Source organism: Nanorana parkeri, unplaced genomic scaffold (assembly GCF_000935625.1).
Source record: "Nanorana parkeri isolate BGI_ZX_2015 unplaced genomic scaffold, ASM93562v1 scaffold110, whole genome shotgun sequence".
Lineage (NCBI taxonomy): Eukaryota > Metazoa > Chordata > Amphibia > Anura > Dicroglossidae > Nanorana > Nanorana parkeri.
This window is the reverse complement of record NW_017306378.1, coordinates 735,478-756,142: the sequence shown is the minus strand read 5'-3', so window position 1 is coordinate 756,142 and position 20,665 is coordinate 735,478. Positions and strand designations below refer to the sequence as shown.

Sequence of the window (20,665 nt, the reverse complement as noted above, 5' to 3'; positions counted from 1 at the left end):
ATGTAGTTCATCCGCCATTTGACTGGCCATTTCATCTAGCTTTGTGCGGACCATCCAAGTAGTAAATGTAGCATGTTGGAGAGCGTATTTAATGGGCTACCTTACTATCGCCTTCCCCTTTTACTTCAATGCATGTCACCAAAATGACTACATTTCAATTAAATCTCAAGATATTTGCTCAAATTTAAGGTAAATTAATTTGAATCTGAATTTCGCTCATTTCTACATAGCAGTAAGAATCATTTATAGTCATTTTTGTGGTCGGTATTTAGAGAAGCAATTTATATTCATTTGGCAACATTAACCAATTAATTTAAGGTTCCTGGCTTAGTGAGCAGCACAGGTAATAAAGTTTATTTGGTCAATTAGGAATCAGATAAGAAACCACTTACAATGTAAATATCAAAGTCGAATCACAAAAGAGATTTGTCTGAATGTATTAAAGCAGAACTCCGGGAAAACATTTTTTAACCCTTGCAGTGAGGCTGCCCCTGCACTGCAAGGATTAAGTCCTTGTTTTTGTCTGGGTTCAAAAATAACAGTTATACTCACCCGAGCATCTGAGCCAGCTTGCACTCAGACCGGTCCTTTCCATGTGTCTCTTCCTCTACTGCAGCAATGGTATGTCCCTGGGCGTCCTCACGTTCTATACACTGTACAAGGATTCTTAGACCGCTGCAGCGAAGAGGAAGCGAGGCGGAACAGAACGGTCTAAGAGCAAGCCGGCTCAGAGGATCAGATTAGTATAACTTTGTTATTTTTGAACCTAGACGAAAGCAAACACTTAACCCTTGCAGGGCACGAGTAGCCCAACTGCAAGGGTTAAAAAAACATTTCCCCAGAGTTCTGCTTTAAATATTTTGGTTCCATAATGTGGCTTTTGTGCTGGTCCCTTTTCCCCATGTCAACAAAGAATAGCCAGTTTAAAATCATGTGTTCATAGTTGCCAACATTTGGAAATAATTTGGAGGGACACATTGAAGGGGCCACCTGGGGGCATGGCCAATAAAGTTGCACCTTTCCCGTTATGCTTTGCTATGTTTTAGACAAAATAGGGCCTTGGGTACAGTAAAGAGAAAGTATGAGTAGAATAAGTACCATTGGTGTCACAGAAAATTATATAGTCCCCCGCCCCCGCGAGCACGCACGTCTTTACATAAACACACTTTGGGTGCACCTACATACGAAAACATTGATTGCGCTACACATGTAGCGTATCGACGCACACGCCAGAGTAAGAGCAGCAAGAGCAATAATTCAAGGGCCAATATTTACGTGTATCTCTAAACTGATGGCCTGTAGGGGCTTTTAAAGCGTTGGGTGCGCCTACGTACAAAAACGACGATTGCGGTACACATGTTGGGTGTCACTGCACACACCAGAGTGAGAGCAATAATTCTAGGGCCAATATTTATGTGTATCTCTAAAATGATAAGCTGTAGGAGCTTTTAAAGCGTTGTCTATGGACTTTTTGGAGTACTGAATTTTGTCGCAGTTTCACGGACGTACACATTTTTTAACATGGGCATGTTGGGTATCTATTTACCAGTTGTAACCTCATCTGTTATATTTTGCAAAAAAAGGGTTTTATATATTGTTTTGGAGCACTAAATTTAACTTAAGTGTATTTATCACTACATTTTTGCATTTGATAATAAGTTGCGCTAATGTCGTGCAACAGAAAAATTTGAAACAGCCAACATTTTATTCTACAGGCTTTCAGAAAATATATAATGTTTGCGAGTTTCACGTAATTGTTAGGCCTAAAATGTGGAGTATAACATGTAAGCAAAAAATGAAAAAAGGCCTTGATCCTTAAGGGGTTCAGGCAATGTGGGGTGCCTGGTACACACTGGCACCCTATGACCGCAGTCAGTCTCCTACCCAAGAAAAAAAGACAATGTGGGTCTGGCGTACACTGTACATAACATATATTTCTTAGGCCCAGTTGAACCCAGCGTATATGAACTTATTCAACCTTCTTATCACTATAGTCATCTGAAAAACAAGTAACATAGGGTGCCGAGTAAATACTGGCGCCCTATGACCACAATCAGGCCTCAGTTCCACAGTGGAACGCAACGGCCGTCAGACGCCGGCAGACCCTGGCCAATCAAGGCGGCCCTATTTATACAGGGGAAGAGCATAGCAGGGGCGTTCCACTAAACGAGTGTGCGCCCAGCTATCTCCCCTGGAACGAACCTACAAATCAGCAGACGGAGGGAACCTCTCCCCTACAGCCTTGTTCAGGGATCTACCCGTGAAAGGATCTTTCTCCGCAATACCGCAAGTACCCCTTGTCAGTGTGCTCTGGTACTAGAGACTGCTACCATTACGTTTACCAGCTGCATGTAGTGATTGTTACATTACTGCTATTAGGAAAATCCTGCTTTGCCATCACTGCAGTATATACTGTGCTCATAACGGGGATGTACCTATAACTGCTGTATTAACTGCTCGCACATACTGCTATCAACCTCATACTGGTATTCCATGTATTGCTTCATGTGACGTGTGCTGCATTCCTACCATTACAAATTGTACTTGTATGATATCGAGAAACACTTTCGTGCTAAATATGATTTCAGTTTAGATCCGGTGATAAATGATGCTGGTAGCTTCAAAACTCTCCGTTTTATGATTGAGAGTGGCACTGAAGCTCCGACTGATTTCACCCATTACGAGATTCAATCAACTAGGAGACGTGCTCCAGTTGATGCAACCCGACTCTGCAGTTGAGATCCTGACAGAGCAATTAGGCGCATTACAGCCTGCTGGGGACCTCCTCCTTTCCAGTGCCCGCAGAGACAGGCACAGGACAGCCCTGGAGCCCGACACCCACCCGCACAGCCCAGAGAGCCCGTAACGCACCCACCTGTAGAGCCCGGCACCCACCTGTAGAGCCCGGCACCCACATGCAGCCCCGGTGAGACCCAAATGCGGCCCTGGTGAGACCTGCACACAGCCCTGGTGAGATTGCACACAGCCCTGTATAATTGCTGTATAATCATGGATTGATGGGATCTATGATTATACAGCAATAGATAATGGCAACCGACTATAGAGGACTACATATCTCAGCAAACCATGATTGCTGGTTGTCGTTCTGCATTGCTGAATAATCATGGATTTGTGAGATTTGTGGTCCTCTATAGCTGGTTGTCATTCTCCATTGCTGAATAATCATGGATAGAGTTAAGCTGGCCATTCACCTATAGATTATCTGCAGATTTTCTGGTCAGATGGAAAAAGTGCAACAGATTCCTCCATCTATGTTAACGGTGTGGATGGAGGAATCTCCCACTGGGCCAAGCTTCAGTATCTTGCTAGTTGACCCCGCTGGCTCTCAAATCACTTGACCAATGCCTGCATCCAATTAGAATGCTCAGATATTTTGACAGCCAGCACGACCGACTAGCAAGATACTGAAGCTTCATCGAAAACCAGGAAACAAAAACTGTTAGGCTATAGATACACTTTATTGTAATGTAATTCATTTTTAATAATGCATCATGCTAACATTGTGTATGAAGGCCATGTAAGGGCTGCGTGTTATAAATAAATTTGATGGAAGAGTGGCCAGAAAAAACACTGCTAACGCAAAATAAATAAGCAAACACGTTTGTTGTTCGCTAATAGGCATGTGGAAGACTCCCCAAACATATGGAAGAGGGTACTCTGGTCAGATGAGACGAAAATTTAGCTTTTTGGCCTTCAAGGAAGTCACTATGGCGCAAACCAAAGACCTCTCATCACCCTAAGATCACCACAGTGAGGCCTTGTTCACACCGAAAGGGGTTTGTTCCAGAGCGGTAGCTGCACCTCGATCGCTCATGAAACTTCCCCCTGCGTTCTGGGGCGTGGTGGTGCATTGGATTCAATGGCACCGCTTCCACCCTGCCCGCAGTGCGATCAGACGCGTGGCAAAACTGCGGGCTTGCTCTATTTTTTCGTTTGCAGTGGAACAGAACGCAAAGTTTTGCATCGCGTCCGATCCCACTGCGGGGGGGAGGGGGGGCTTGGGCGTAGAAGTGGTGAAATCTAATTCAATGGCTACCGCTCTGGAATGCACCGCTTTCGGTGTGAACAAGCCCTGAAGCATAGTGGTGGCAGCATCATACCGTGGGGATGATTTTCATCAGTAGTGACTGGCAAACCGGTCAGAATTGAAGGAATGATGGATACAGTGAAATTCTTGGGGGAAACCTGTTTCAGTCTGCCAGAGATTTGAGACTGGAATGGACATTCCCCTTCCAGGACAATGACCCTAAGCATACTGCTAAACAACACTCAAATGGTATAAGGGGAAATATTTAAATGTCTTGGAATGGCCTAGCAAAAGCTCAGACCTCAACCCAATTGAGAATCTGTGACATGATTTAAAGACTGCTGTACACCAGTGGCTAGATGTGGCAAGCCTATAGAGACGTGCCCCAAGAGACGTGCAGCTGTAATTTCTGCAAAAGGTGGCTCTACACAGTATTGACTTGGGGGGTGAATAGTTATGCACCCTCAAGTTTTCTGTTTGTCTTATTTCTTGTTGGTATCACAATAAAAATAAACATTTAGCATCTTCAAAGTGGTAGACATGTTGTGTAAATCAAATGATACAAACCCCCCAAAAATCTACTTTAATTCCAAATGGTATTGCAACAAAATAGGAAAAATGCCAAGGGGGGTGAATACTTTTGCAAGCCACTGTACAAATACAGGGATTCAGAGCACACAGCTGACTACACAGGACAGCCCGGGAGCATACAGGGTACATGGTTGGATGACACACTTCACATCCATGGTGATAATGTATTATATATGGCTTGTTGTCACATTTTTTCATCCTTTGTTGTGTCTCGGTGCTGCTGATTTGTTGTTCCATAGTGGCTGGAGTGCCAAGGTTGCCTAGCCCTCCCCCACTCTCTCCAACACTTCAAAAAGTAAATCTTTATGTGGAGTTACACTTAAGTTTAACACACAACTCTGCACAAGCAGCGGAAAGCCACGCCCACCTATCTGTTACGCTCCCGTCAGATAAAAGCCCCGCCCTCTTGTCACCCAGGCCCTCCAGTCTACAATACTCTGCTGGGCCCCGCCCTCCGGTATTGGTAAATTATATCACGCGGCATAAGCTCCAAGCCCCGCCCTCCCCTGTCAGACTTCACGATACTGACGTCAGGGAGTCCTCGCGGAGTGATACAGCGCGATCCGTCCCCGCTGTCACTGCTCGGAGCCGCCTCTCAGCCTAACCTGACCTCACTCATTAGGCAGGTACGCCTCCCCGGCACAGGGCCCCTCCCACGCATCGAGGAAGTGAGGCCTCTTCGGAAACTGGCTGGATCCGGCTTTCGCGGGTCGAAGGCAATGGCCGTGATACTGGCTGCTGGTGTGCACAGAGCTTAGCGCTGACAATGAGCGAGGCAGTGCGGAGAGCGGAGTCCGGCACCCAGGTGAATGGTAACCCAGGTGTGGTGTGGCGCGGCGCCCTCTAGTGGTGATGTCCCGCTCATCGCTGCCCCCCTGATTGTGTTATTGATGACCTGTGCTTGTCTGGGTGTGTGCCCGGGCTCCTCCCTCTGTACAGAAGTGGGCGGGGACTCTCAGCCTGGAGGACAGTCTGTGCTCTGTACGGATGACAGCTTAAAGGGGACCCTCCGCCCAAAAAACTGAAAAGTCCTGGTGTATGCAGCATTGTATGCTGAGCCCAAGACATCATAAGGGGTAAGTTCACTTTCCCAAGTGAATTTCGGAAAATAGAATTACCTGCTCAAATGTGTCTCACCTCCCTGCTATATTTAGCTATACTTACCTTTCAGCGAACGCTCCTTTCCCTCTGCCGGTACGGGTGCACTATTCATACCCTGTACTGCTATCCAGCGCAGCCATGTGCTATGGATTTTTTATTTTGCTTGCAAATTGTGAAATCACCCGACCGCGCTGACAAATGAGAAGCGTTTCTGATTATGCTGACCAATGAGCAGTGGATCATGCTAAGAAGCTGACCAATCAGCAGTGGTTCATGCTCAGAAACTGACCAATGAGCAGCGGTTCATGCTAAGAAGCTGACCAATGAGCAGTGGTTCTTGCTCAGAAGCTGACCAATGAGCAGTGACTCTTGCTCAGAAGCTGACCAATGAGCAGTGGTTCGTGCCAAGAAGCTGACCAGTGAGAAGTGGCTCGTGCCAAGAAGCTGACCAGTGAGAAGTGGTTCGTGCCAAGAAGCGGACAAGTGAGCAGTGGTTCGTGCCAAGAAGCGGACAAGTGAGCAGTGGTTCTTGCTCAGAAGCTGACCAATGAGCAGTGGTTCTTGCTCAGAAGCTGACCAATGAGCAGTGGTTCTTGCTCAGAAGCTGACCAATGAGCAGTGGTTCATGCCAAGAAGTTGACCAGTGAGAAGTGGTTAATGCCAAGAAGCTGACCAATGAGTAGTGGTTAATGCCAAGAAGCTGACCAATGAGTAGTGGTTAATGCCAAGAAGCTGACCAATGAGTAGTGGTTCTTGCTAAGAAGCTGACTAATGAGTGCTCGCAATTTGTGAGCGAAACTCAAAATCCATAGCGCAGGGCTGCGCTGGACAGCAGTACTGGGTATGGATAGTAGACCTGTACGGGCAGAGGGGAAGGAGCGTTCCCTGAAAGGTAAGTATAACGGGGTGTAGAGGGGGCCAGATTTGTGCTGGTGATTCCATTTTCCCAATTTCACCTGGGAGAGTGAACGTGACCTTTTAAAGTCATTTGTAAATAAAAAGATTTATTTTGGTATTCACAATTAATGTAATTCTACTTCCTGGACTATGGAGGCACTCTATGGAGGCACTGGTGACGTACACAGGGCCTCTTAGCTTTCTCCTGGGAAGGTGACGCCACCACTGTCTTCCAGGGACATCCTGTCTGTAAACTGAGATCTTACAAAATTTAGGAGAAAAATATTTTTTCCCCCTCAAACGTAGAGCCGAAAACAAACTGCCGGATTGCGTGTAGCACATGTATGAGATCTGGTGCAGATTTCACCGGTGGGCAAGCACTGAAATCAAGGAAGAAGAATCTGGGCAACTATGACTTCTTTTTTCTTTAAAGAGCTATAGAGAGAGTGAAATACTCATCCCCATATTTGGAGCCGACGCGTGACACTGCGTCTGTCACACACCGGCTCTATAGATCGAGAACTGAGTGATCGCATACTGCTGACTGCTCAGTTCACGATCTTCTCCCCGCTGAGAGTGGTCACTGTCAGTTCCCCCTCCCCATATGGGGCGGGCACAGCTGGCTCCAACTATAGAGAGGCAGAGCCAGCTGTCAATCAGGCAGTGGGGTGGATCCTGACAATATTATCGGGATATTTCCTGTCTGCAGCGCGGCTCTGCGCTGTCAGCATATAGCAGGCAATAGTGCTAATTTAATTTTTGGCAATTTAAGGGGGGAGGGGACTGTCGTGTTTCACACGGGAGCTACCGTAACATATTATATAAGACTGCTGCGCATTAGATGTATAAGAGAAAAGGAAAGTATGACACATTTTACAGACGTGCATTTCCATATGTTTGTTACCGTATTAAATATAGAGATTTGTAGAGTAGCCACTAGATGGAGCTCTCCGTGCGTTTACCCCGCAGGAGGAATGCTCACCTTTTGAGGTGAGAGCCGTGCTGAATCTTCACTCTCTTGTAAAACGGAGTTTAAATAGACTACTATGGAATAAAAAACTGAAAGAGCGCCTCCATCGTGTAAAACCGTTTTAATTTAACGATCTAGAAAAAGTTACAATCGTACTCGCAAACAGATGGTGCTATACAAGCATGTAATAGGAATCAGCAAACGAAAATTGAGATTGTGTGTGTCCCACTCAGCCAACAAGCTGCATAGCTTCCCTGGTTTATGCGTTTCAGAGGGCACGCCTCCTTCCTCAGAACCAATGGGTGACAACTTTTAAACTCACTCTTAAAACTACAGTGGTGACCAATCACTGAATTCAATCACCTGAAACGCCAGCTAAATGTGCTGCCTAACCCCCCAGAAAACATATATGCACATTACTTTCAGCTTCCATCCATGGTGCCTAGACAATGGGGTGTCAAGATCCGGGGGATGCTGAGGATCCCAAATCTGACACTGCTGCACAGTACAGAAGCATCTTCTCATGAGATTTGGAATATTCTGCATTCCTTGGATCTCACCGGGCAAAAGTATATTTATTTGCTAACTTCTCTACACAGGGTTTCTTTTTTCTTACAGGTATAACGCAGCATTTTAAATGGGGATGGGGCCGGTATGATACAAGCAGGCTGGTTTAAAGAGACCCTGTCACTCACCTTACACCCGGTCTTTTGGTTTATGTGGTAGTGATATTGCTCAGTCTTCCTCAAAGTAAAAAATCGTCAGGTGCAATGAGAGCTCAGCTGGCCAGGCTGCCACTCGTCGGCTGATCGGGAGCAGGAGCACCGCTGTACACCGTTCTGACAGTGGAGCAGTGGTCCCTATGCAAGGGGTTAAAAAGTAAGCTACAGGCTAGGGGACCTTGCGGTCCGTGGAGTGGTCGGTGTGGCAGCCAGTAAACACCCAGTATTCCAGGGTTGTAGCGCTCCTTCTTTCCTTGTTTCTCAAAGTAAAAAAACACCCTTTCATGATATACAGCAGACTTATTTCCCATATGTTAATTGTACTGATTACTGTTCTCATTTCTCTTCCCTTAGTTACTTGCTAGGCTGGAAGGGCGAGCGTCACTGAAAGAACTTGAGCCTTTACTTTTTGCCAGCGTAGACTGTCCAGTTCATGGTAAATGTTGTACATGTGTTATTGATCTTTTTATTCTGCATTTCTGTTCTGCACACTAATATGGAAAAGCTGGAAAACCTACAGTGCATAAAAAGGTATATGATGGCATAATATAATGTAGGGATGCACTGATATAGTTTTTTCGGGATTGAGTACCGATACTTCCGCTGGTACGGAGCCGGCTTCCCAGGAAATCAGGAAGCCAGGCGGTGTGTTTGGCCGGCTTGATGCTGATTGGCTGGGAAGCTGGCTTCCCAACCAATCGGCATGGAGCCGATTTCCCGGCCAATCAGAAAGTCAGGCGGCGGGTAATGACCCGGGAAGCTAGTTTCATGCTGTATGGCCAGCCCGATGCTGATTGGCTGGGAAGTCGGCTCCCCAGCCAATCAGTATCGAGCCGCTTTCCAACCAATCAGGAAGCTGGGCAGCGAGTTATTGCCCGGCTTCCTGATTGGTCGGGAAGCCGGCTCCATGTTTCCTCGCGGCAATTTGCTCGGTATCGGCACAGATACCATTACTAGTATCGGTGCTTCCCTAACATAATGTCATGTAACAGTACACACAACTAGCAGAGGGTTTGATACTGAAAACTATTGTGCTCAGTATTTTGAGGGAAAACAACAACAGGCCTGACCTGAACGTGTTCTCATTGACCATAGGAACCAGTCTTCTTCCAGCTGTATTATTTTCCAGTGCCCATGCTGCCAGCTCTCTTTAAGCCCCTTTTACAGTAAATGTAGGACATTTTGTCCTCATAACATTAGTTGCATGTCATTTCCTGTGCAGTAACTCCTTCACATACAGCAGCCATTTAAATATGTTTAAAGCCCAACTACACTTTTAGTTTAAATCGGCTAAATATGTTCCATGTGTATCACAAATGTGTCTAGAGTCTTTGAGAAGCCTGCCCTCTGCCAGCATGCCTGAGAGTAGGACCCTTGCTCTTTGTTTGGAAGCAGCAGTCTCTCTGCAGAGGTCTGACACACCCCCTGCTAAAGCTCTCCAATCAGCAGCGAGTATAAGCTTTGCTGATTGAAAATCTATAGGTCACATTCAGCATGGGGCTGTGTCAGACCTCTGCAGAGAGACCAATGATTCCACACAGAACAAGGGTCCTTCTTTGCAGCATGCTGACGGGGAACAGGCTTTTCTACTCTGACTGCTTTAAAAACACTGTGAGACCCTCAACACTTTAGGAGGGATTTATCAAAACTGAAGCAGACACAATCTATAGCAGTGGCCCACAGCCACCAATCAGCTTCTATCTTTCATTTTCATAACTAAACAAACTGAAAATAGACCCTGAATGGTTAGTTTTAGCAACTGATCCAGGTTTGCTAAATCCCCAGCCCCCCCCCCCCCCCCCCCCTTCCATTTTATTTCGATGCACCTGGAATGTATCTAGTTGATTTACACGGAGTTCAGTTAAGCTTTAATTCTTCCCTTTACCTTCTAGTCACTCCCATATACCCTGAGAGTGAGGACGTTTAATGCTGGAAGCATTGACACAAAGAAGTGTTTTTGTTGTAGGCTTACAAGATGTTTAAGACAGCCATCTGATATTTTCCAGAGACACAATAAGCCAACGCTTGTCTATTATACACAGGTGATGTCATCGAATTTCACGGTGCCGAAGGCACAGGGAAAACGGAAATGTTTTGCCATCTCATTGCACGGTGCATCTTACCTAAATCGCAAGGTGGCTTACAGGTGGAAGTGATCTACATAGACACAGATTATCACTTTGATATGCTCCGGCTGGTGACTATTCTTGAACACAGGCTGGCACAGAGCAATGAGGAGACGGTGAAAGAGTGTTTGAGTCGCTTCTTCCTAGTCTGCTGCAACAGTAGCGTTCAGCTGCTGCTTACTCTCTATTCACTAGAAAACATGTTTTGCAGTCATCCCACACTGTGCCTATTAATCATAGATAGTCTTTCTTCCTTCTACTGGATAGACAGGAATAATGGAGGAGACAGCATTGCCAAACAAGAGTCTAACATGAGGAAATGCACTGAGCTTCTCAATAAACTGCTCAAAGAATACAAGCTGGTCCTTTTCGCTTCAACGCAAACACTCATGCAGAAATTTTCAAATGATTTCAACAAAGGATCTTCTCATTCCACCGAACCCACTGCTTCCATCTTGGACTTTAAGCCTTACCTCTGTAAGTTGTGGCAGCATGTCACTACGCATAGGGTCCTCTTCTCAAAAGACACAACGCCACCAGACAATGTCCAGACATTTTCCCTTACCTCCCGTCACCTGAAGACCAACAGTGTCACTAGACGCACGTTTGTGATAGCTGATTCTGGAGTGAAATTTGTTTCTTGATTTAGTGGTTATTGTAATGTCCTTCTTCATTTTTGTAATGTCTTGTTTAGACATCAATAGTATTCACAGTATCTGTGAGCTTTTTAAAAAAAAATATAAAAGCCTTGGACGACATTTCAATTAAAATGGGACTTCTTGGGGCCACACATTTCGTCTCTACCACACTCAGCAGTAGGGCTGCAACAACTAATCGACATAATCGATGATTGAAAAAGTTGTCAACTGTTCTACTCTAACTATAAATCAGTTGATTGATTTGTTTCATTAAAATGCTATTAAAAGTTTACAATATTTTATTTTTGTGTAATTTCCTTCCTTGGTTGTGAGTTGCCTCTGCAATTATATTCTTCCATAGAGCATCTACAAAATATAAAGTATAAATATAATATAAATGCCCTTTTCTTTCTATGAGGTTATTACCGATATTTAGGGATGCACAGATACTTTTTGAGTACTAGTGCAGATACTTTGCATTTTCATGAGAACTACCAGGGTTGCAGCGGTTGCAGCTGGGACCTGGCTCTGGCGCTCCACCACTGTCCTGAAATCATTTGTCTGTATTGTTTTAGAAAAACTGTCACATGACCATAAACAAAAATGTATCAGTACTTGTAAGTACTCGGCAAGTACCAGTACTCGTACTCGCAAAACTGGTATCTGTGCATCCCTTTATTTATAGTTATAAAAACAAAATCATACATTAAAACTGAGATGTACAAATCCCAGGAGCTCCGTGTGCTCCTTACAAATGACAGCTGCCTCCTAATTTTTACATTTTCTCTAGTGTAGTCTTGGAGCTCAGAAGTATCGGTGCATGTACTCGTACTTGTACCGAGTACTGTACTTGGTATCTGTGCAACCCTACCGATATTCGTAGCACCCAGTCTCCTTGCCTCTTTTAGAATTGTAAATGTAATGCGTACTTTTCAAAAATATTGCACTTACCCAATGACTCACTCCTCATGCGTTACATTTATCTTGCGTGAGAGAGGGCAGTCAGCTCAAGAAGAGCACTGTCTCCATTACCAACACAAAGCAGGAAACCAATTGACTTTGGTTTTGAAACTCATTTGCCTGATGAAAATGAAACTCCTTTTTTAAACAACTTGTTATCTAGAATTACCTTTTTAATGTACTGCACATAAAAAATAATAATTATCTAGATTCCATATGAATTCCTTTCTATGGCAATAGAGCTGCTGGACAAAATAACTTTGGATCTTGCAGTCACAGTCCTCAGCAGAAGGAGTTTCACCAGCAGCACCTAGTTGAGGGTAAAGTCATAAGTTCCTGGGAAAGTTGAGGATCCCAAATTTTGTTAACATCCACTCCTGTACAGTAAAGGACAGCGTGACAATGCTGGGGCCTGACAGATGGCCGCTCAGGCCCTAGGTGGAGGTGAGGCATGTTATGTGAATGTTTAGTGTATTGGTTTGCACCTATCTGGATTTAAAATCACTATTCATGGCGTGATGTATGCTCAATATACAACTCCTAACCTACCTTTACTACTGCAGAATAAACCTGTTTGCCGTTTTACTTCCTCTGGGAATGTTTGTTATAAGTGTGCATTTATAATTATTCATCTTTTGTGTAAACAAATTATGTTGTCATCATTAATCAAACGCTACATCAAAGAGGAATAGAATAAAGACTTCCTTTCTAAACAAGTCGTCAGTTTGTGGAACACGCAATCATTTCTGTATGCTTTTCAGCATATTACAAGGGAAACGGTATTATAATATTTCTTTCCAAAAATTCTGTTCAATAATATTTCTTTCCAGACATTTGTGTGTTGAAAGGAATGCCTGTTATTCAATTTGCCTGTTTGATTTCCAACTAAAAACATGATGACCACCAATGGTGTAGATGAAAGGCTTCATGCTTGTTCTCATCGTAACAAATGTGGTAATGTGCATTGTCATGCATTTTTTATTTGCTGAATTTTGGAAGGATCTACAGTGGAACGTTGATGGGGCTGCAAGTGCTCTTTACATAATGTGGACATACGCATAGCATGCTTGTACATTAGTCTGACTTATTTCTGAATTTGCCCTACTCGGTGCACAATCTCCATCACCCCTGGGTCTTCCACATGCCATCTTCTCTGCCACTTCTTCTGGACCTGCCACCTTCCTTTTTGGCCATTGGGTGGTTTCTGATGATAAAACTCCTGCATATGCACAAGCAAAGTCTCTTTTGCCAAAAAAAGCTCTACCTCCTAGAAATTTTCATATTTTAATGATTTTTTTCATATTTTAATGATAAAATGCAAGGCACCATTATAAACGTGCAGCATGCAGAATTTTATCACACAACTTCACATTAGAGTAAAAAAAAATGAGCCGAGCCCTCATAACCCTCTTGTCTTGAATTGTATTGAAACTGCCCTGTTTCCCTTTATTTGATAAAGTGCTGCTCAAACTGTTGGCATTATATAAAGCCTGTAGAAGAAATCCTGGATTTTTACTGTGAATTGTAGCAAATTACATGAAACTGGAGCCAGTGGCAACTCCTCTGCCATTTCACAGCACCAAATACTTACCTTTCCTTTGCTCCCCCATTGCTCTGTTCAGTGCTGGGAGCCTAATGAAATACCCAGAACTTCCAAGTATGGAGGAGCATGTGACTCACTCCATGTGACAGCACTGGGCCACATAAGATGTAGAAATTGAAGAGCCATACCAATTAAAATAGTCCAGATACAACTTTATTCCATTAGGGTCTAGGGACATTCAAGTAGAGTAGCTTCTGAACTAATTCAACTGCTGTGGCACTGCAATTCCTACATCTTTCCGATTCACAGTCGAGCCAAGGATACTGTGGAGATCCTTTGGATTGTGGAAATTGCCTACTTGTTAGCCAGATCACCCATATTACTTAACTATTGTTGGATGACCTACACCCACATGGGTGAGAACAACCACACGGGTCCAGCACTTTCTACACTTCCAAATATCAACACTTGACCAGTCAGCGCTGTCCCTCATAGACTTCATAGCCCTGTGTAAGTTATGACTCCTAGTAGGGTATACTTGCTGTTCCTTTGCTCACCCACTATTCCATTCAGCTTTAGGAGCCAAAGAAAACATTTAATACATCTGGATATGGAGGAACATGTGACTCACTCTATTAGACAGCACTGGACCAATTAGCGCTGTCACACATAGACTTCATAGCCCTGTAAAGGTTGTGACTCCTAGTTGCATATAGTTACTCATTCAGCATTAGGAACCAAAGATAACACTTGATGTTTCTTCATATGCAGGAACATGTTACTCATTCTATGTGACAGCACTGTGCCAATTAGCACTGTCTCATGGGGGAATCCATAGCCCTATGAAAGCTACAACTTTGGTGACTCTTGCTTACACAGGGCTTTCCTTTTACTATGGTGGTGGGGGCTGTGGACTGGGAGAAGGTAAGTATATGTGCCTGTGGAGGTCTGCATTAAAGTGACAATAAACTCAGGAGTTAAAACTTAAAAATGCATCCAAGAACCTTAACAAAACTGTATCTTATTTGTGTATCACTCGGCTGTAGATCCTCAAATCATCTCTGAATTGGTGCTGACACTGTCCATCCTTCTGGAGGGTGGCTACATTTGGTCTCCATGGTCCCTGTGTGTGTGTTGTAAAGTAGCCACCACACCAAGCTTGCTCCCGTGCTGGACTACAATCTAAATTAAAATTAGTAAACTATTTTAGTATCAGTACTGAACTATAGTGGGGTTTTCTCAAATTTGTCTGCAAAGTGGAAATACACTTTAATGCATTTTGAGTGCAATGCAATTACTCAATCTAACTGAGCTTTTCCAGTTTCTGCCTTTTCCGGTATGTGGGTGGGCAGGTGTTCTATCAAAGATTGTGACTGGGTTGGAATGTGTGACCGGTCACGTGGCCACACATTTTAACGTAATCGCGCCCACTTTTTCGGTGGTGGAATATGTGACCTGCAAAAGAAGAAGAATTCCATCGCTTTTTGTGCAGGAGAACCGATCTGCCCTGGAACAGCTGATCGGTCCTGAAATGTCACTTCTATCTGACTTTGTGGAATGTGAGGTCGCAGTCACAAACTGGGCGGGATTACGATAAAATGTGTGACCACGTCACTGGTCACACATTCTAACGGAGTCACAAGCTTTAATAGAACACAGGAAGAGCAGCAAAAATGTCTTATTGATCATGATTATTCTTCTCACACTTTACAGAACTGTTGTTTTTGCAGTTTCAAGTTGTTTGCAAATGAAGTGGGAACTAAGCAATGTTAATAGCAGTTTATCTTGTTACTTTGTTTTATGTTTTGTTTGGAAAACAGCTTTTTGCTACACAAAGTTATAAGCCTGTAGCAATGGATGAAGACTTTCTGTAACAACATCCTGTTCATGTGTTTTGTGAACGCAAATAAGACACCGCGGGCAATGCAGTTCCAACTAACAAATAAGCCGTAGCTGGAAACGTGAATACATCTGATGGCAACTGTTTAGCCTTCAGCACAAGTACTTTTAAAGCACACATAAAAAGTATTCCAAGTTCACATAACCCGATGAAGCAATTGTACTAGCAGTTTTTATCCTAACTAAGCTTATTTATCTTCCATTCATCGAAGGGCACAGATTTTTAGACTATAACCGCTGGGATATAGCACCACCGTCAGGAGTAGGACACTAAGCACACAAACAAGGCATAAACTACAGGCAGCCCCTGAGGCTCTCCTACTTCTCCTTCATGGGTGGCTTGGAGTGGTTTATGGGTACCCCTGTTTCCCGGCCTCTGTTCCCTGTGTTGTGTTTTTGGGCGGTGCTGATGTAGCACAGTTACTGGTTTTGGGCTGATGGGTGCATGAAGGTGGACAGTGGCTTTCCTTACCACTACACCATACATTGTACAGCCTGGCCGCATGTTTTTACTTTCTGCTGGAGCTCCAGCGCAGATGTTGGCCAATGAGTGGCCATTTTATAAAGTGCTGTGAATTGGCAGATGCTGGCTATAGACGTCATACCCAGCACTCTTCCACTGTTTCTGGGATTTAGTTACATTTATTAGGGGGTTTTATGGGCCAAACTGCAATTTTGATTGTTGACTCTGACTGAAGAGGTCATAAGTGTACCTCCTAGGGTTCATCCTCCAAGGCCAGACCTAGGTCTGGGGTCCATTTGAATACAAATTCTGGGCCTCTAATTCCCCAAGCCATGGACAAGTCCTCTTGACAGAGGCAGACCTATGGAACAATGGGCCCTGGTGCCCCCCGGCTCTTACAATGCCTGCCCTGACCACCTATAGCCATTACCATTCTGCATTTCTGTAGAGAGGACTACAACTCCCAACAGTACTTTATACAGAAATGCAGAATAGTAACGGCTCTAGGGGACTACAACTTCCAGCATTACTCTCTACAGAAACGCAGAATGGTAACGGATATAGAGAACTACAACTCCCAGCAATCATCTCTACAGAAATGCAGAATAGTAACGGCTCTAGGGGACTACAACTTCCAGCATTACTCTCTACAGAAACGCAGAATGGTAACGGATATAGAGAACTACAACTCCCAGCATTCATCTCTACAGAAATGCAGAATAGTAACGGCTCTAGGGGACTACAACTTCCAGCATTACTCTCTACAGAAACGCAGAATGGTAACGGATATAGAGAACTACAACTCCCAGCATTCATCTCTACAGAAATGCAGAATAGTAACGGCTCTAGGGGACTACAACTTCCAGCAGTGACGTGCGGTACCTCTTGCTCCGGGTGAGGCAATCCCCTGCCCCTGCTGGCTGAAGCCCCACCCCCTGTTGACCGAAGCTCTGCCCCTGCCAGACGAAGCCCCACCCCTAAGCTAGTGTAAAGGAGGAAGGGAGGAGAGAGGGAGCAAGTGTCCCTCACTTGCTCCGCACTGCTGAGGCGCTCCGTCCATGACAGGTTACACAGCGGGGAGGATTTTACCTGCTGTGTAACCTGTTAGATGCCGATCTGAATAGAGAAGAAGCTGTCAGCTTCAGACATGAAGCTGACAGCTTTTTTCTCCATAATTCTAGGTGAGGCTCTGCCTCCCCTGACCGCACGTCCCTGACTTTCTGCAATACTCTCTACAGAAATGCAGAATAATTCCATCAGTTATAGAGGACTACAAAACATGTCACAGAACTTAGGCACATACAGAAGATAACAGCATCACCTCAACTTCCCCTCTGCAGCAAGAACACCATGTAGCTGGGAGAGGCGGCAGGCTGTGTGATCAGGAAGGTGCTCGCTGGGTCCTCCCGGCCGAGGCCCCAGCACTGCCTCAACGTGTGCTTGCAGGCTGTTCTGCCGTGCGGTCATTTAGACGTGCAGCCGGGTGCACAGTCGGTCGGCAGCCGGCCCCCAACCATCTCTTGTCCTACCTTGCCTGGGTCTGCTGGGCCGCCCCAGGTTTAGGCCCGGGTGCAGCCACACCAGCTGCACTGGCGGAAGTTCCGCCCCTGCCTCTTGACATGCAGGGACACCCACTACCATAAGTGTGGAGGATGTGTGTTAGCCTTTGCTCACATCTGGTCAGGAAGCATGGTATGAGAGGTGGTTCTAGGGGCTATTGGATAGAGTTCTGCTCTCTGCCCTTTTCCTGCTTCATGTCCTCCAAGCTGACTGAGTCTCCACACAGACTAACATATCTCCATGCTGATATTGTGGATCAAGGAGTTGCTGCCAATGCCCCCATGGTGGAAAGGTTTCAGGGCTTTTACTCCACCTTTTCCCCTGTTCCCAAAGCAATAGGTGGTATCCACTCCATTTTAGATCTGAAGGTCCTAAGTGTCTTCATTCAAGCTCAAAAATTCTGCTTGGAATCCACCAGGTCTTCCATAGCCTTCATTCATTAGACTTCTAGCCTTCTTCTGTGGACATCAAGGATGTGTACATTCATGTCACCAACTTTCTTGTACAGCAACACTACTTCCGTTTTGCTGTGGCACTTCCCACTACCTGTTGTGGCCCTACCATTTTGTTGGTCTTCCATACCCAAAGTGTTCACCAAGGTTCTTACCCCCCATAGTAGTTTTGCTACAATCCCAGAACATTTCCATCATTCCCACCTCCTACTGAAGGAAAAGTTGGTAGAGGTTCTCACCAACAAGATAATACAGACAGTCCATTCCCTTAAAAAGGTTCAGGTGGATCCTGAACCCTCAAAAGTTAGTTTGGAGTACCTGGGGTTTGTCTTAGGCACGGTTAAAGTCATGTGCTCTTACCTGTAGAGGAACTTCAAACTTGTCACTCCCAGTCTCAAACTCTACAGTCCTAGAGCCGTTCAAATTTGTGATCTGCATGAGATTCCTGGGCCTAATGGTAGCTTGCTTTGTGGTCGTTTCATTTGCTCAGTTCCACTTTAGCCCCTAAACTCCACACTCACTCATAATGGGACAACTTGGTTAAATCTCTTGAAAAACGTACTTGTCTGATACTGAGGAACAGATTTTCTCAAGCTTAATGGCTCAGGAATCAAACCCTGTAGTTGGGGTAATCCTTCCTCCCGATCTTTTGAAAGATCCTCACAATAGATGCCAGCCTGCCAGGCTGGGGAGGGGTCCTAGATACCTTGTTGGAGCAGGGACTTGGTCACTGGAGAAATCCTGTCTTCCATTCAACAATCTGGAGCTCCTAGCGATTTAGCTGTCCCCACAACTCTGGAGCTCTTGGCTGGAGGGTCATCCAATCTGGATTTAATCAGAGAACACCATGGCAGTAGCATACATCAATTGTCGGGGAGGAACCATAAGTTTTATCATGGCAAGAGCAGTAGATAGGAATCTTTCTTGGGCAGAACTTCGCGTTCGAGCCTTGCCAGCTCTTTACATCTGAAAGGGTGGACAATTGACAGGCTGGCTTCCTCTGCCTTCACAGCCTGGATTCGGGGGAATGGATCCAACTTCTGAAGCTGCTTCAGGACTTGTGTCGCAGGTGGGATATACCAGACATAGTCCTCCTGGCCTCCAGGTTCCACAAACCAGCTGGACAGATTTGTCGCCAAATGTGCAGAGAGCCTTGGTTGGAAGCAGTGGATGCTCTGGTTGGTCCATGGGATCAGTACAGTCGGATCTACACTTTTCCTCCCCTGCAACTTCCTCTTTGTATGTTCTGCAGGATCAAGATGGAGGGCAGTTTGGTGAAACTCATATCTCCAGATTGGCCCAGGCAAATGTGGTACTCCAAGCGCATATTCTTGGGCTCTCCCAGACATCCCAATTGACCAATTTATGTTTTTCTACTTCATGATCGCTGACTTTAATGGCATGGCTATTGAAGCCTAGATCTTGGGAGGCAGGGTTAGATCTGAATAAGTAATTCTTAGTCTTAAAAATTACATAATCTACTTTCCGCAAGGTCTACCATCGCAAATGGATGGCATACTGTGTCTAGTGTGAGGAAAGAAGCTTCCACCCCAGGAAGTGCTCCGTGGGAGAATCCTGACTTTTTTGCAGTCGGGTCTGGATCATCATTTGGACGTTGCAATCTTATTACAAAGGGCCTGGTAGGACATTGAGGGGGGACCCCACACACTTTTTTTTGTTTTTTTTGTAAATGGGGTCCCTCCTAAAATACCTACCAGAACTAAAGGGTCTGGTATTGTTTGGGAGGGGGAACCGAATGCTTTTTTCCCCCTTATGTCATTTTTACTGCAGCAGGTTCTATACATTGTACAGATGCACTACTTTACAGGCAGTTTAAGGGGACCCCCCAGGCACAATATTTAAAGGAATTTTTCATTTTTATTGTTTCACTTTAAGCAGAGTTAAAATCACTGCTCCTATAAAAACTGTATTTTTTAAAAGTGTTTTTTTGCATTGATACATGTCCCCCAGGGCAGTACCCAAATCCCTATACCCTTTTTATGGCCAATAACGTGCATGTAAGCCTTCAAAATTGTGACATTTGATTTTCAGAGTTCTGGTCCCACAGACTTTCATTGGGTTCGAAGTTCGAGTAAATAAAATGACCTACTCCAACTTAGGAGGCTAACTGACAGTAGTTCCCTCACTACTTCTTACTGGAGTGTCTATTCCGACTTCCAGTACAAAACCAGATGTACAAACAAACGTTAACATACAGGTTTTCAGTCAGACCTTATCCTGCAGATTCAAAGGCTCTCTGGTTTGTGTCTGCACAGGCCCAGGTCCCCTTTCTCTGAGCTCTCACTGCTACTATATCAGGTGCAGGCTAATTAACAGGGAGAGGAGGTGTACCTGTTGTGGAAAATGCTTAAACCCATCCTAGCCAGGGAAAGTTGCCCTTTTCAACCTCTCACTGAGGTATTATTATTATACAGGATTTATATAGCGCCAACAGTTTGCGCATCGCTTTACAATATAAGGAAGACATTACAATCACAATACAATTCAAGACAAGATGGTAAGGAGGTCCCTGCCCCTGAGGGCTTACAATCTGAAAGGGAGGGGCAAGTGATACATGAGGAGGGAGCTGTGTGGGGATGAATTGTTTGAGGTATACTGAGTCATATGCCCTGTCACACCATGCTCTAAAGTTCAAACTCGAACCAAACTCAGGTGTGTTCGGGCCATCACTAGT

The 20,665-nt window shown here is 44.9% G+C and overlaps 1 protein-coding gene across 1 annotated transcript; it reads left to right on the top strand.

The window, feature by feature from the left end:
• Window positions 1-5,100: 5,100 nt before the first annotated feature.
• Window positions 5,101-11,115, top strand: XRCC2 (X-ray repair cross complementing 2). Its single transcript, XM_018553119.1, has 3 exons — window positions 5,101-5,444; window positions 8,684-8,765; window positions 10,372-11,115. The coding sequence occupies exons 1-3, from the start codon at window positions 5,406-5,408 to the stop codon at window positions 11,097-11,099; spliced, it is 849 nt and encodes a 282-aa protein (XP_018408621.1). The 5' UTR covers window positions 5,101-5,405; the 3' UTR covers window positions 11,100-11,115.
• Window positions 11,116-20,665: the final 9,550 nt, after the last annotated feature.

Bases quoted from the DNA above. Each gene is read 5' to 3' on its own strand.
- XRCC2 (XM_018553119.1), top strand. From the start codon at position 5,406: ATGAGCGAGGCAGTGCGGAGAGCGGAGTCCGGCACCCAG. The intron at 5,445-8,683 runs GTGAATGGTAAC...CTCTTCCCTTAG, and splicing joins GAGCGGAGTCCGGCACCCAG to TTACTTGCTAGGCTGGAAGG. The intron at 8,766-10,371 runs GTAAATGTTGTA...TATTATACACAG, and splicing joins CGTAGACTGTCCAGTTCATG to GTGATGTCATCGAATTTCAC.